This window comes from Oncorhynchus keta, chromosome 21 (assembly GCF_023373465.1).
Source record: "Oncorhynchus keta strain PuntledgeMale-10-30-2019 chromosome 21, Oket_V2, whole genome shotgun sequence".
In the NCBI taxonomy this organism is placed as follows: domain Eukaryota; kingdom Metazoa; phylum Chordata; class Actinopteri; order Salmoniformes; family Salmonidae; genus Oncorhynchus; species Oncorhynchus keta.
In genome coordinates, this window is record NC_068441.1 from 56,466,941 (window position 1) to 56,482,870 (window position 15,930).

Below are 15,930 nucleotides of genomic sequence, written 5' to 3' on the forward strand. Positions count from 1 at the left end.
GTGGTAACTTGTGGACTAGACACCGGCTAGAATGTGGTTTAAACCAAATCGGCGTTCAGAACTAGACCCACCCCGTTGAATAAATAATGTCAGTAAGTCTTGGAACAGCGAGACTGTTTGCAGACGTTTAACTTGGGCGTGTTGTATGATTGATTTCAGTAACGCTTTTCATTGTTTCAACGCTGCACCCACCTGGTAGGTAAATACAACTCTCAAAAATACAATTAACCACTAAAATTAGGAATCTGTCTTTACAATTTATAGCGAAGCGTAGTGTATTTTTTTATTGATTGATTCGATAAACTACTGTCAGCTTCCTAAGTTAAAAATAAGTGTATAAAAATATGAACTTATTTTCTTTGCATTATTCGAGGTCTGACAACACTGCAGCTTTGTTATATTGACCAGTTTCTGTAAATAAATGCTATAAATTACATTTTTATTTGGGAGAAATGTTGTCAGTAGTTTACCGTCAGAAACAAATGACAGGGACCAGAGGGCTCCCTGGTCCAAGCCTCACAGGGACCAGAGGGCTCCCTGGTCCAAGCCTCACAGGGACCAGAGGGCTCCCTGGTCCAAGCCTCACAGGGACCAGAGGGCTCCCTGGTCCAAGCCTCACAGGGACCAGAGGGCTCCCTGGTCCAAGCCTCACAGGGACCAGAGGGCTCCCTGGTCCAAGCCTCACAGGGACCAGAGGGCTCCCTGGTCCAAGCCTCACAGGGACCAGAGGGCTCCCTGGTCCCCAGAGGGCTCCTGGTCCAAGCCTGGGACCAGAGGGCTCCCTGGTCCAAGCCTCACAGGGACCAGAGGGCTCCCTGGTCCAGGGCCAGAGGGCTCCCTGGTCCACAAACCAGAGGGCAGGGACCAGTTGGTCCATTCTCACCTGAGGGGCTCCCTGGTCCCAGCCTCACAGGGACCAGAGGGCTCCCTGGTCCAGCCTCACAGGGACTGGTCATGGGACCAGAGGGCTCCCTGGTCCAAGCCTCACAGGGACGTCCCTGGTCCAAGCCTCACAGGGACCAGAGGGCTCCCTGTTGTCCCAGGGCTCCCTGGTCTCCCAGAGGGCTCCTGGTCCAGGAGGGACACAGGGACCTGGTCCACCTCACAGGGACAATAACGGGACCAGAGGGCTCCCTGGTCCAATAAACAAGACCACTCACATTATCAATAACCAGAGGGCTTGTTGTCCCAGCCTCCAGGGACCAGAGGGCTAAACACCCACCAAATAACAAAAAGCACACGCTCACCACCAGTTAACCTCTAGACATCAGAATGGACACTTGTACACACCTTGACCCCCAGAACCTACCTGGAGCACAGCTGTCGACCAGGGCTCCCAGGGCCTTGCCACTCTGCCAGTCTCTGCTGAAGTTGTTGATGGGCAAGTCTGGCACTTTATTCTGGATCCATCCCAGAAGCCTCTGCTTTGGAGTCTTCTTCTCCGCCTCGTCATCCACCTCGTCTTCCCACACCGGCATGGAGATGGAGTAGTGGAGGATCAGGGTCCACACCATGCCCAGGATCAGTTTCATGTTACCATCCACTATGGCCTTTGAGTCTGGAGGGACAAGACAGATCCAGGATCAGATTTTAGGTTCACATCCACATACACCATTTACTGTCTGGATGAAGGGAGGAGGAAGACAAAGGATGGACAAGGGAGGAAGAAGGGTTGAAAGAAATAAGGAGGGAGGAGCAGGAGGAAGACAAAGGACTGAGAAGGAGGAGAACGTCTTGACAATGCCAGTATTTTTCGTGACAAAACAGATCGTGCCTCCAGAAATTCCACATCCTTTTGACTTTCCCACACGGAATTAAAATATTTTTCAACTTTGTTACTGGCCTAAACAAACCCCATAATCTCAATGAAATTATGTTTTTAAAATTAATAAACATTTCAAAGCTGGAATGTCTCGAGTCAGTAAGTATTCAATCCCTTTATTATGGCCTAAATACATTCAGAAGTAAAAATGTGCTTAACAAGTCACAACAACTCAATGCGTGTAATAGTGTTTAACATGATTTTTATGACTACCTCATCTCTGTAGCCCACACATACAGATAACTGTAAGGTCCATTAATCAAGCAGTACATTTCAAAGAGAGATCCAATGCCTCACAAAGGGCACCCATTGGGAGAAAAAAAAATCAGACATTGAATATCCCTTTGAGCATGGTGTATCAGTACACAAAGGCACAGGCCTCCTTCCTAACTCAGTTGCCGGAGAGGAAGGAAACCACTCAGGGATTTCACCATGAGGCCAATAGGGACTTTAAAACAGAGTTTAATGGCTGTAATAAGAAAACTGGAGGATGGATTAACATAGTTACTCCGCAATACTAAATGACAGAGTGAAGAGGAAGCCTGTACAGTATAAAAATATTGCAAAACATTAAACAAATCACTAAAATAATACTGAAAAAGAAGGTGGCAAAGCAATTAACACTTTGTATTCAGGACAAAAAGTTGTTTGGGACAAATCCAACACAGCACTGAGCACCACTCTGCATATGTTCAAACAGTGGTGGCTGCATCATGTTATGAGTCTGCTTGTACTTAAGGACTTGGGAGTTTATCCAGGATTAAAAATAAACAGTGAAGCTAAGGACAGGCAAAATCCTAGAGGACAAGCTGGTTCAGTCTGCTTTCCATCAGACACTGGGAGATTAAGTCCCCTTCCAGCAGGACAATAACCTGAAACACAATGTAAAAATCTACACTGGAGTTGCTTACTAAGACAGTGAATCCCTGAGAAGCAGAGTTACAGATTTGACTTAAATCTACTGAATATATGGCAAGAGCTGAAAATGGTTGTTAAGCAATGTTCAACCAATTTGACACGGCGTGAAGCATTGAAAAGAATAAAACACAATGTTGCACAATCCAGGTGTGGAAAGCTCTTAGAGACTTACCCAGAAAAGTGTTTCTACAAAGTATTGACTCAGGGGTGTGAATGCAATATTTAGATTTACAATAAATTAACAAAACATTTCTAAAAACAAAGTTCACTTTGTCATTACGGGCTAGTGTGTGTGTGTGTGTAGATGGAGGAGAAGAGTAGTTAAATATACAGCCTGAATTCCAAAAGTGTTACAAAATGTAGATTAAGCCATGAGGTATGAACACTTTCTGAAGGCACTGTACTGTCTTCATGTTTAAAATTCCCTGGATAAGATGACCTTCAACCCATACAGTATCACAGCTCTCCCTTAGACCATACTGTGGAGGCCATCCTGATCAACACCAAAACAGGGGGGGGGCGGGGGCATTAGCTCATCTCTGAAGATTGCAGATAAGGAGGAAAACAGTTGACTTTGGCCAGAGTAAGACACATGTAGCTGTACAGCATCAGGTAGAAAACCATTGCTCGGGGCCCACAAGTAGACGGTTGTTCAAAAAAAAAAAAACAATTGAACAAAATTAAACCTTGAAGTTTAGAGAAGAGATTGTGTCCTCTAAAACAGTTGGGAAATCAGATAGCTGTTGAAAAATATTGCTCAACAGCCATGTCACAACAGTTTACAGAAGTGATTTATCGTTCAAACAGTGGATGCGTCCTATATAGCACCATATATCCTATATAGTGCACTACTTTTGACTGGAGCCCTATGGGGAACAGGGAGCCATTTAGTACAGAACCATTCAATAGGTGTTATCCTCAAGCGGTGTGTAATTCATTATACACATTACCACAACAAGAGACTTGCTATAGAGACGGTCAGAGCAGAAGGTTGCCCAACCTGGAGGGGCTGCGCCCTGTCCACAACTGCACCACTCACACCGCTTCAAGGTGTGTGTGTGTGTGTGTGTGTGTGTGTGTGTACACAGTATCAGCCATCTCTGCCAAACATCCTGTCAGCGAGCACATAACAATGGTGTGAGCAGAGCAGGAGTTGAACTCTAACCCACAGCTGATGACACACCCTACCTAACACAGCCCAGTGTGTGTTTACTGTGTGTAAAATAAAACACATTTGTACAAAATGTACATTTTCTATTTAAACTATATTTTCACATTGTGGTTCCGTTTTAGTTCAAGCTTCTTGGCTGTAAGAGTTGGAGCGTCATGAACAAATTATTACTTACTATGACTTAAAATATGGGGAGTTCCACAGGGTCCAGTCCTGGGGCCATTGCTATTCTCACTATGCTAATAAATACAAACAGTACTGGCTTGAACCCTATGGCTTCAGACCAGAGCCCCTAGATGTATACCAAACAGGCAGACCGCTTTGAGAGCATATGGCAGGGTGAGAGACCAGGCACTTTCTGAAATTTGGACAGAGATTCCCTGGCAGTTTGATAGCAGGGGCTGTACCGGGTTGCATCTGAAATGGCACCCTATATAGAGCAGATTTTAGACCAGGGCCCATAGTAGCTGGCCTAGCTCTGAAAGGAAATGAAAAACCAGCTTCAAAGTGTTAAATTAAGACCAAGACAACCAGCTAAAGTGGAGTACCTAACACAACCCAGAGACAGTTTTATTCTGCAGTATCACCGTGTGTGTAGTTTAGGAAAAGCCCCCTGTGGATAGTCTGGTACAGATTTAGACAGCACAGAGACAGATGATCCAATACACTGCATGGCGAGGAGTTCAGCCTAAACTCCAGTTTGAATTGTAATGCATACCAACGAATCATCCATGACCAGCCATGGACGACGCTGTGGCTAAGAGCTCACGACAATATGAAGGTGTAGAAGGACTCGGGGGGGGCAAACGAGGCAGAATCCCACGTACACAAACATGTGTCAGCATAAACTCTAAACAGAATGGCTTTTTAAACGAGGCTCCTATTTGTAGACAGAATCCTTCTGTAGCACAGTTGGTAGAGCATGGCGCTTGTAACGCCAGGGTAGTGGGTTCGATTCCCGGGACCACCCATAAGTAGAATGTATGCACACATGACTGTAAGTCGCTTTGGATAAAAGCGTCTGCTAAATGGCATATATTAGAATCAGTGGTGTTAGCTAAAATAAAGAGTTGACACTACGGTACCTCTAATGGGAAATGTCTTGGTGCGGTTGTTACTACGCCTTGGGAATCCTCGGCTGTTCCTAACAACTACAGTATGTTACTACCAGAGGCCTGCTGAAGTTGGACTGTCTCCAGCTGGACCTTCTCCAACTGCAGCCTTAACTGTCCACCTAGAACAAGGACGTCAAAATCAATTCCTGGGTGTGAGCGCCGAGTACCTAACGAATCAATAACATTAATTTGATTAAATCAGCCCACCCCCCCAGTAATTGAGTTTCACAGCCCTAACCTGGCAGCTCTGAGGCTGGGAAGGCTCCCAGCTGTGCATGGTCCATCACAGAGGGAATGACTCATTTAACCTTACTTCACTGGAAAGACCCTGCAGGCCAAACATCTCTTTAGAGAGGGCAGGACTAAGTCAGAGCCTCACTGTCTGAGGCACTGCTGGAGGAGAGTAGAGCACGACAGAGCATGCCAGAGGATAAGGGAGCTGACATGACTGGCAGAAGGGAGAAATTCTCCTGCTAATAGCCAAGACCCTCTGAACTGCTGTGTATGAGTCCTAGAATCACATTAAACCATTAACACCAACCCCCAGTTCCTGGTACCCAGCCAGCCCAGAGAGGGGGAAGGGAAGAGGTGGTAGACATGGCTTCCCCAGAGGATGTAGGGGGACCAGAGGGTTAGGGGCCTGGTCCCCAGCCAGCCCAGAGAGTGTTAGGGGCCTGGTCCCCAGCCAGCCCAGAGAGTGTTAGGTCACATCACACCCCTGACAGCTCCGTTTGGTGTAACTGAAACGCACCACATCTACGTACACCGACAGAGGAAGATAATTCATCCTTTACATTAGTACATTTAGCAACGCTAAAGACCATGTCTCTAGACATTTGAGCTGCTAGGGGGTCATTGGGACTGCTCATGAAATAAACCTTATTAATCTGCCACTGAACAAGTCATGCCCCGCTGCAGTCCTAAATAAGTCGATAAACACAGAAGTTAATATCAAACAGAAGGTTAAAACAAGTTTTATGGGGGCATGTCATTTTGAATAGTTGAGTCCCATAGGGCAGTGCATTATGGGACCAGCGTTGTCCGGGCTAGGGGAGCGTTTCCCAGCGGTAGGCCGTCATGGCAACAACCTTACACTTAACGAGGCAAGTCCGTTAAATACTTCTCAAAAAAAACTTCATAAAACATGATTTTTAGACGACAAATATCAATGAGTATTTTGCTCATTACTTAAAGGGGCAGTCCTTCGAGGCCCAGCCGTAAAATTAAAGCGAGTGTCCGATGAACCCGCAGACACTGTTATGCATCTGCGTGAAGTTAAGGAAGTTGCTAACTAGCGTTAGCCCCACTTCCAGTCATTGTACCAAAGCTAGTTAGCAATAGTTTACATAAATAACCATCAACTTACTTCTAACTGCAAGTGAAAGCAAAGGGCTTAAATTGCCAAAATCTCACACCATCCCTTTAAATAGCTTCCAGAACCAGGTCTTTTGAATTCAGCAGACCACAACTTGCTAGGACAAATCACAGTTCCATTGTTTCATTCTGGTTCAACTAAATCCTGTGCTTTTCTCACCCCAGCCAGTGAGCCAGCCAGGTGTATGGGATAAGGCCAGGGAAGAACAGAAGCGACTAGTTTGGACTCGAGTGGCAGTCGTAAATCTAGAGAAGTAACTAAGGTGCAGTCGGGCACCAAACAAGGGGAAAAGAGAACACTCGGTGCACCACTAGATAAATGTGGAAATTAAATGTCCAGGGAGTGAAGCTATAATATCAACTGTAGTAGAAATGACTGGCTAACGGCCTCCACCCGTATAGAAACACAAGACGCATTATGGTACGTTAGATCAAACGAGGTCTTTGAACACTACTGCTCTTCAGTGGAAAACATCCAAGCCGTCCCATCAGTTTAGATAGTGTGTCCTGGGAGCCAACATCACACATCACATCTGGAAATCCACTGTAGGGAGGTGAATGCTACAGGCCCACGTCCAAGCTACGATATAGACCTTTAAATCTAGAGTCTCCTTACTCCGCTGATTGGAAAGGAAATCAAACCACAGGAAGGAACCAGTTTGCCTTACAGCGGGCGGCTGTTCACAAGCGATATTTACCTCAACAGGAGTACCCGTCTATTCAAATTAAATGTAAATAAGTCAAATTTAACACTTTAGTCTTAATATATGTAACAAAAAGTCTTGTTTCATCAATTTAATCCACTTTTTTAAAAAAAGGTTTGTTTCACTTTGTAAGAACAGGTCAGTTAAAACAGCCCCATCTAACACCTGTCCTAACATCAACAGGAAGAGTCATGAATGAGATGAAACCAACACTTTAGATGTCTCATGCACAACCCTTACATTCCAAATTCCAAACACATAATTCCAAACACCACTTCACGTTCCAAATTCCAAACACATAATTCCAAACACCACTTCACGTTCCAAATTCCAAACACATAATTCCAAACACCACTTCACGTTCCAAATTCCAAACACATAATTCCAAACACCACTTCACGTTCCAAATTCCAAACACATAATTCCAAACACCACTTCACGTTCCAAATTCCAAACACATAATTCCAAACACCACTTCACGTTCCAAATTCCAAACACATAATTCCAAACACCACTTCACGTTCCAAATTCCAAACACATAATTCCAAACACCACTTCACGTTCCAAATTCCAAACACATAATTCCAAACACCACTTCACGTTCCAAATTCCAAACCAGATAAACGATTGAAGGGGGTTTTGGAAGCTGCTTATTTTTTTTTTCTTCCCTCCCCCAGTTGCTATGGAGACCAAACAAACACTCCTAGACAACATCCATACTAGAGAAGGGAGGGAGCGAGAGGGCAATGCGGGAGGGGAGGGAGCCGTAACAATGACTGTCTTAGTGTTTCTTCAGTTCAGGAAACATTCCAAGGACAGGAAGTGTGCGACTAAGATCGTGCCACAATAACCTGCAGACATTAAAATGTATTACCCTACATAACAGAGGACATTAAGTGATGTTACATGACAAGGTTCATTCATATAGGCAAAATATTAGCCAGGAAATAAAAATGGGGAATATGAAGTCTCATCCAGACACACCAACTGTCTGGCGCGTCAGAGAGTATAATGAGGATGTGAGTGAAATGTTGTAGAAAGCCTAACCTGTTAACAGTAACAATGGTGAGTTAGAAAACCTAAACGTTACGGTAAAAATTGTCTTTCATAAGTCTATGAAAACACTGGAGAATCACTATTTTACAGTGCATGTCTATTTAGCATTGTAGAAAGCCTCTTAAACAGAAAAAAAAAAAATGTACCGACAAAGGAACGTCTGCATCCGATTTGTCTATCCCCCAAAATTAAATTAAAAACGCTGACTGGTTCTCACCACAGCGGGACAATCTGGTTTCCGTCTGATGATGTCATGGTGAGTCGTGTTGCTGGCCCCACCTGCAGTCGGTCAACAGGATGCAACCTAACACTGCCAACGGTTAACAAATACAACCACTGACTACATGAGACAATGAGAATAGCTTAGACTAAGCTGGACTTCTGTAAAGTCTCAATCTATTCCTTCAGTATGGTAGTTAATACAAGCAGCTTTTCATCTTACAGCTCGAACTAAATCACATTATCTGATATTAAGCTGAGTAATACAGAGGAAGGGATTGAGAGGATTTGAGCCATGTGACCAAGACGCAACCAACAGGCAGTCCTGGCAGAACCACCACCCAGGAACATTAGTCTGTGCTAGCGAAGCAGTCCTGTAGCTTAGCATCCGCTTTGTCTGACACCATCAATACTGAGCCCGTCACTGGTACTTCGGTTAGAGTTTCTGTAGACAGGAAGCAGGAGGATGGAGTCATGGTCTGATTTGCTCAAAGCAAGGCGAGGGAGGACCTTGCATGCATTTCTATGGGTAGACTAAAAGTTGTCCAGTATTAGCGCCTCGAGACGTGGTGCGAAAAAGGATTCGTCTCCCCACTTTAAAGTCTCCGACCACGATAAAAGCTGCCTCTGGGCGAACATCGTTTATGGCCCTGTACAGCTTGCTGAGTGGTGGGATGTAGCCGATGTGAAATGGCTAGCTAGTTAACGGTACAGCTTGCTGGTAGCATTTCAAAAAAAAATCGGGTGACGTCACTTGCTGAGACCTTGTAGTGGTTCCTCTTGCTCTGCAAGGGCCGAGGCTTTTGTGGAGCGATGGTTAACGATGCCTCGAGGGTGACTTGATGTTTGCAGAGCGCCCCTGGTTTGCACCCAGATCGGGGCGAGGGGACGGACTTAAAGTCTATACTGTTACATAGACAAGCGTGATTACAGATAATGTCTTCTCTCTTACCAGGAGTTTCTCAATGGGTCGACATGTCTGGTGATTATGGTAGAACTGGGACATTTTTTCAGACTCCAGGAATTGTGTACAGAAACATGAGGTGATGAATGAATGGCACGACAATGGGACTAAGGATCTAATCCCGGTATCGCTGTGCATTCAAAAATAACTATCGATAAAATGCGAAATGGTGTTCGTTGTCCGTAGTTTATGCCTGCCCTTACCATACCCCCCCATGGGGCGCTCTGTTCACAACATTGACATCAGTAACCCACTCGCCTACATGACGCCATACAGTCAGTCTGCCCGGTCCAGTTGAGACCGGGATTAATCCACAAACTTCTGCGTACCAGCGGCCATCGAAGGTAAACATTTGCAAACTGAAGTCAGTTATGACACCGAAATACAGTCGGGTCAAGACCCTGGACCATGAGCTTCCCCGAGACGGTTTGTGAAGAAATTCTTCAGTTATCCAAACCCAGTGTCATCAGCTGTTCCGGGGTGGCTGGTCTCAGACGATCCCACGGAGCGAAGAAGCCGGATGTGGAGGTCCTGGGTTGGTGTGGTTACGTGGTCTGCGGTTGTGAGGTGGTGTTTTATGTACTGACAAATTCTGAAACGTTTGTAGTTTATGGTAGAAAAATGAACACTAAATTCTGGCAGCAAGCCAACAGCACACTCCCTCAAAACATTGCTCTTTACACACAATGACAAATACACTTGTGTGTATAAAACATTCCTGGGATCTTTTTTTTTTCGGCTCATGAAACAACCACTTAACAAAAATAAAACGCAACATGTAAAGTGTAGTTCGGTGAGCAGAAGCTGTGGACCAGTTGTTTAAAGAGGCTGTGGTGTTGCTAAGTCCGCTGTCCAGTTACAAATTCACATCCCGTTGGTAGAAACTCTTGAAATGAGCTCGCCCATCTTGTTCTCCAGTATCTGGACTTTATCCAATAAAAACATTGGGGGGGGGTTCCAGCCCTTCTACAGCATTGTCACTTGGGTAGCCCAAAATAATGGATTAGGGTCCAGTGTAAACTAGGGAATAGCTGAGTTGAAGTAGGAGCCGAAATAGGTTGAGTATTAGTAGCAGTTGATTCATAGTTCAAAAGTACTTGAAGGTAAGTGATAATGGTGTGAGCTTTAAATACAAAAAAAATATAAACAGGAAAAAAGGTCCAAATAGCAAAGTCAGGTTGGAGCACGTAAGAAGTCTGTCGGCACCATCTTTCCTGCTCTGGTATTCACGAAGACCCAGAGACACTCCAAACAGAAAGGCTGTTGGTACTTAACATCTCTGGTGTCTGTACGTTCCTGGCTAAATTCCCAATCTGGCCCTCAAACCATCACGGTCACCTAATAATCCCTAGTTAACAATTGGCTCATTCATCCCTCTCCTCTAACTATTCCCCAGGTCGTTACTGCAAATGAGAACGTGTTCAGTCAACTTACCTGGTAAAATAACAGAAGTCGAGTGGTAAATGTACATGTCGGAGAAGACAGGGCGGTGCGAGTACATGGTAGAGACCATGGTCCTCTGTGGGGGTAGCAGATAACCAACCGGTTTGTGTGAGAACCACAGAGGCCTTTGTCTGTGTGTGTCACACACCCTTTCCCAGGACACTTGACCCTACATCAGGAGCTACTGAATCTAACATGTGAAGTGTACCTTGTTTCATGAATTGAAATAAATGATCACAGAAATTAATCATTACAATTTTTTTTTTTAAAAAAGCTTCTTAAAAATGTTATGCACAAATGTGTTTATATCCCCGCGAGTAAGCATTTCTTCCTTAACAAGATTTCATCCACCTGACAGGTGTGGCATATCAAGACTTGATTAAACCCGCATGATCATTTCACAGGTGCACTTTGTGCTTGGGACAATCAAGTGTGCAGTTGTGTCACACCGCCACAGATATCAAGTTGGGGGGGGGGGATTAGTCTGTAATAAAGCCATTTTTGGGGATAAGCTCATTCTGATTGGCTGGGCCTGGCTCCCTAGTGGGTGGGCCTAGAATGGCTGCACCCCTTCCCAGTCATGTTAATTCCATAGGCCCCCCAATTTATTTCCTTACATTTAACTCAGTAGAATTTTTGAAAATTGTCACATGCAGCGTTGATATTTAGGTTCAGTATAGCTCTAACGAGGCCTGCCCTGAGAGCAGTCGGTTTCTACTCATGCCATTCTGCAGAGCGGGAGACAGACGAGCAGCTAATGGAGCAAGTCATGTATGATTTCACGGGACAGTACGGGGACTGCCAAGCTGGAGCTGTGTGTGGTGTAGTACATAGTGGAGGGAATTCCTCTCGGATGAGATCACCACCTCAGGGGAGCCAATGAGGATGTAGGAGAACAATGAGCCCCGCCCCCATAAACCCATTAACAGTCCAGTCACACGACTACAGCTACCAGCAACTTCTGTCACCTAAACCACCATCATTAGATCTCACCGAGTATGAAGGGAAGGATGGAGAACGAGACAGAACTGCAGTGTTCTGATTGACAGCCATTGAGGATAATTAATGACGGTGGTTTTGAAGCTTCATTCTGAAAACCCACGGGAGAAGGCCAGCTCATCTCCTATAAACAGCCACGGGAGAAGGCCAGCTCATCTCCTATAAACAGCCACGGGAGAAGGCCAGCTCATCTCCTATAAACAGCCACGGGAGAAGGCCAGCTCATCTCCTATAAACACCCACGGGAGAAGGCCAGCTCATCTCCTATAAACACCCACGGGAGAAGGCCAGCTCATCTCCTATAAACACCCACGGGAGAAGGCCAGCTCATCTCCTATAAACAGCCACTGGAGAAGACCAGCTCATCTCCTATAAACACCCACTGGAGAAGGCCAGCTATCTCCTATAAACACCCACGGGAGAAGACCAGCTCATCTCCTATAAACAGCCACGGGAGAAGGCCAGCTCATCTCCTATAAACACCCACTGGTGTTAAAACTAGACAATGCAACAGAACAGCTCTAACTCAACAGACTCAACTCCTCGCCTCTGCTGGCTCCCTGTGATAATATTGTTAGTACCTAATGTTAAAACATCCCCTCCCTTAACCATAAGGTACTTTTAATATTAATACACAACATACTGCACTTTAATTAAAGTTCTGAATAAAACGGACAGGCTCGTCTTGGTGGGGGACATCAAAAGACAGGCTCGTCTTGGTGGGGGACATCAGTAGACAGGCTTCTTGGTGGGGGTCAGTAGAAGGCTCGAACATCCTACCCTAGAATTAATTGGGGCAAGTGGGTAATCCTGTATCTGTTGCAGCCTCGCCACAGATGTTGAGTCAATGCTTTAATCATTTGTCAAAGCCTCCCCATCATGACCCCCACAGACCATTTGCTACAAACTTAGAATCCTAGTGTGCCCAAAACCACAAAGACCATTCGGAAAAAATTCAACTACAAAACAGGACTCCATTTTGGCCTCAGCTTTGTATGAGCAGACAGAGGAACAAGAGAGTTTCATGTTCCAAATGGCACCCTATTCCCTACATAATGCACAACTTTACCAGACACCTATGGGCTATGGTTAAAAAGTAGTGAACTATTTAGGGAATATTATACCTGGTGTAGCACCGAGCGAGAGTCCACAATGAATGTGTCCCAATACTGTAATGACCCAGTACAAATCACCAACAAGATAAAGATCACTTCAGACACCAAGGTCAGGTCTACACTTTACATGCCACTTCTGCTATCAGGATACAAAGACCGCATTGAAAATACGGGTCGACGCACAAAAGTTAATTTGTGGTCTGATTGTGTGCCGATCTGTCTGACCACTTCAAGGTGGTGGTCAGGAATGAAAATCAAGCTTCCCAAAAGCACAGTGGGCAACGTCATCAGCACCCCTCCCACAAATCCACAGATAAAACTTGTTTTGGGACCAATGGGATTTGGACCGTAACATTATGACGTTGGAGGAAATAATTTTCCAGCGTGTCAAGAAAAGGGTTTGTTGGCATCAAATGCTAGCCAGCTAGCTAACATTTGTAAGCAATTTCTTGTTTGGCTCGAGTTACGCCAACCTGTTTGCACTACCTTTAACGTCGTTTGCTAGCTACAGGAGGTTAGCTGGCTAGTTAGCTAGCTACAGGAGGTTAGCTGGCTAGTTAGCTAGCTACAGGAGGTTAGCTGGCTAGTTAGCTAGCTACAGGAGGTTAGCTGGCTAGTTAGCTGGCTAGTTAGCTAGCTACAGGAGGTTAGCTGGCTAGTTAGCTGGCTAGTTAGCTAGCTACAGGAGGTTAGCTGGCTAGTTAGCTAGCTACAGGAGGTTAGCTGGCTAGTTAGCTAGCTACAGGAGGTTAGCTGGCTAGTTAGCTGGCTAGTTAGCTAGCTACAGGAGGTTAGCTGGCTAGTTAGCTGGCTAGTTAGCTAGCTACAGGAGGTTAGCTGGCTAGTTAGCTAAAGCCATCAGTTGTGTTACCATATTTGACTTATTCCTCCATTTGTAGAAGGCACACTGGAATTTGAATATGGCGCAGGAAAATGGAATCCGGACACCGTGTTCCTAATGCCACGAGCAGAACTCTTATGATCAGAATATATAAAAGCTACATGAAAGGTCAGGTCTAGAAAGGGCTTTAGGCTCCTGGCAGACAGTGCAGCCAAGGACAGGACATTGGGACGAAACCAACAACAGGGTGTTTCACACTAATGAGCTGGCCTGGTTACACATCCAGTGTGAAAACGGTCAAAGTGCCCTGAAGTCAAGAGTCATATTACTATAGAAAAACCATATATACACACACACAACATTGTGTCTGTCCTCTGCTCTAGAAACCATCTAGTGTGGAAGTAGGAGGACTTAGCTGAACTACAGTAAAAGGGAGAGAAAGGCCTGGGATTGCAGAGTCATCAGTACATTTGGCTGTATGCATTAAGAAACTGAAGCCAGGAAGTTAAAAATGACAAGCCACTCTGGGTTGTTTTCTGGCCTGGAATTATAGTCAAAGCAGCACCGCACCCCCCATACGGGTTCACCAGGCTTTAAGCATAAATCTCAATTACAAAGCAAAGGAAGAAAACATGTTTGAAAGAAGCAATAGGGTGGCCATGGGAGGGAGGGACGGCCAAGAGGAGAAAGGAGGCGACGAGGGGGAAGGAAACAAGTTTGAAAGGGGAGATGCACCGGGGGATGGGGGGGGAACTCACTGAGACACCACCACTAGAATCTTTTGGGTTCTAACACAACCATATAGACATCTTAGAATCAACTATTAAAGACTACCAGAACCCACTGGATTCTCAAAATGACATTGAATGAGGTACAAAATACAAGCCCTCCAACCCAGAAAGGCCTGTGGTGTTGATGGTATCCTCAATGAAATGATCAAATATCAAATTCCAACGGGCTATACTTAAACTCTAACACAGTCCTTTGCTTCCCCAATATTTGGAATCAATGACTTATCACCCCAAAGTGGAGACAAATGTAAATGCGTCAACAGCAACCTAGGAAGAATCTTCATTATCATTAACAGACTAGTGCATTCTCAGTGAAAACAATGTGCTGAGCAAATGTCAAATAGTCTTTTTACCAAATTCCAGTACAACATGACAGACCACATACTCAACCTAATTGACACAAACCAAAACAGAGGCAAAAGCTTCAATTTGGCATGAGTGTCTGCTATACAAATTGTTGGAAAGCTATAAGTTTGTTAATGAATATTTATATTTTGTGTTTAAGTTATACTTGGTGTTTGTTATCACTGTTACTTACACACAATTCCATGTGGACAATTTGGGAGTTTAAGAAACAAACATGCATGTAAATAATTCTCAATGAGACATTAAGAACAATACAATCATAGGGGGTAAAACATACGACATTATAAAAACCATGTTCAAACAAGTGTGCGTTAGAAATTTGCACAAAAAAACCCAATTCTTCCCACAGGGCTTTGGGGTGAGACAGGGATGCAGCTTAAGCCCCACCCTCGTCAACATATCAATGAATTGGCGCGGGCACTAGAACAGTCTGCAGCACCAGGCCTCACCCTACTAGAATCTGAAGTCAAATGTCTATTGTTTGCTGATGATCTGGTGCTTCTGTCCCCAACCAAGGAGGGCCTACAATAACACCTAGATATTCTGCATAGATTCTGTCAGACCTGGGCCCTGACATTAAGTCAGTCAGACCAAAATAATGGTGAATACAAATACTAATTCCAGCAACACCCAGCAAAACAATGGCATAGAATGCCATAGAATGCCATAGAATGCCATAGAATGCCATAGAATGCCATAGAATGCCATAGAATGGCTGATGTTTAGGGGAAGGTGTGTAGCGTTTTTTTTTGTTGTGTGCTCTGGTTTTTGTTGTGTCCTCCACAACGCTGTGAACCAGCTAACAAAATGCATTCTATGCCAGTCTATGCCATCAATAGAAACAGAAAATGCGGCATCTGGCTAAATATAATTCAGTTATAGAACCCATTGCACTTTATGGTTGTGAGGTCTGGGGTCCGCTCACCAACCAAGACGTCCTTCTGTAGCTCAGTTGGTAGAGCATGGCGCTTGTAACGCCAGGGTAGTGGGTTCGACTCCCGGGACCACCCATACGTAGAATGTATGCACACA

At 44.9% G+C, this 15,930-nt stretch overlaps 1 protein-coding gene across 1 annotated transcript in view; it reads right to left on the reverse strand.

Annotated features, from left to right (window-relative positions):
* The window catches only part of LOC118375212 (filamin-B-like), a 102,898-nt gene that overhangs the window by 68,734 nt on the left and 18,234 nt on the right, over window positions 1-15,930 (reverse strand). The window contains exons 2-4 of the mRNA XM_052474587.1: window positions 1,259-1,558; window positions 989-1,068; window positions 554-838 (exon numbers count right to left, since the gene is read on the reverse strand). Of these exons, the coding sequence (XP_052330547.1) occupies window positions 554-838; window positions 989-1,068; window positions 1,259-1,558 (665 nt within the window). The remainder of the gene's footprint in view (window positions 1-553; window positions 839-988; window positions 1,069-1,258; window positions 1,559-15,930) is intronic.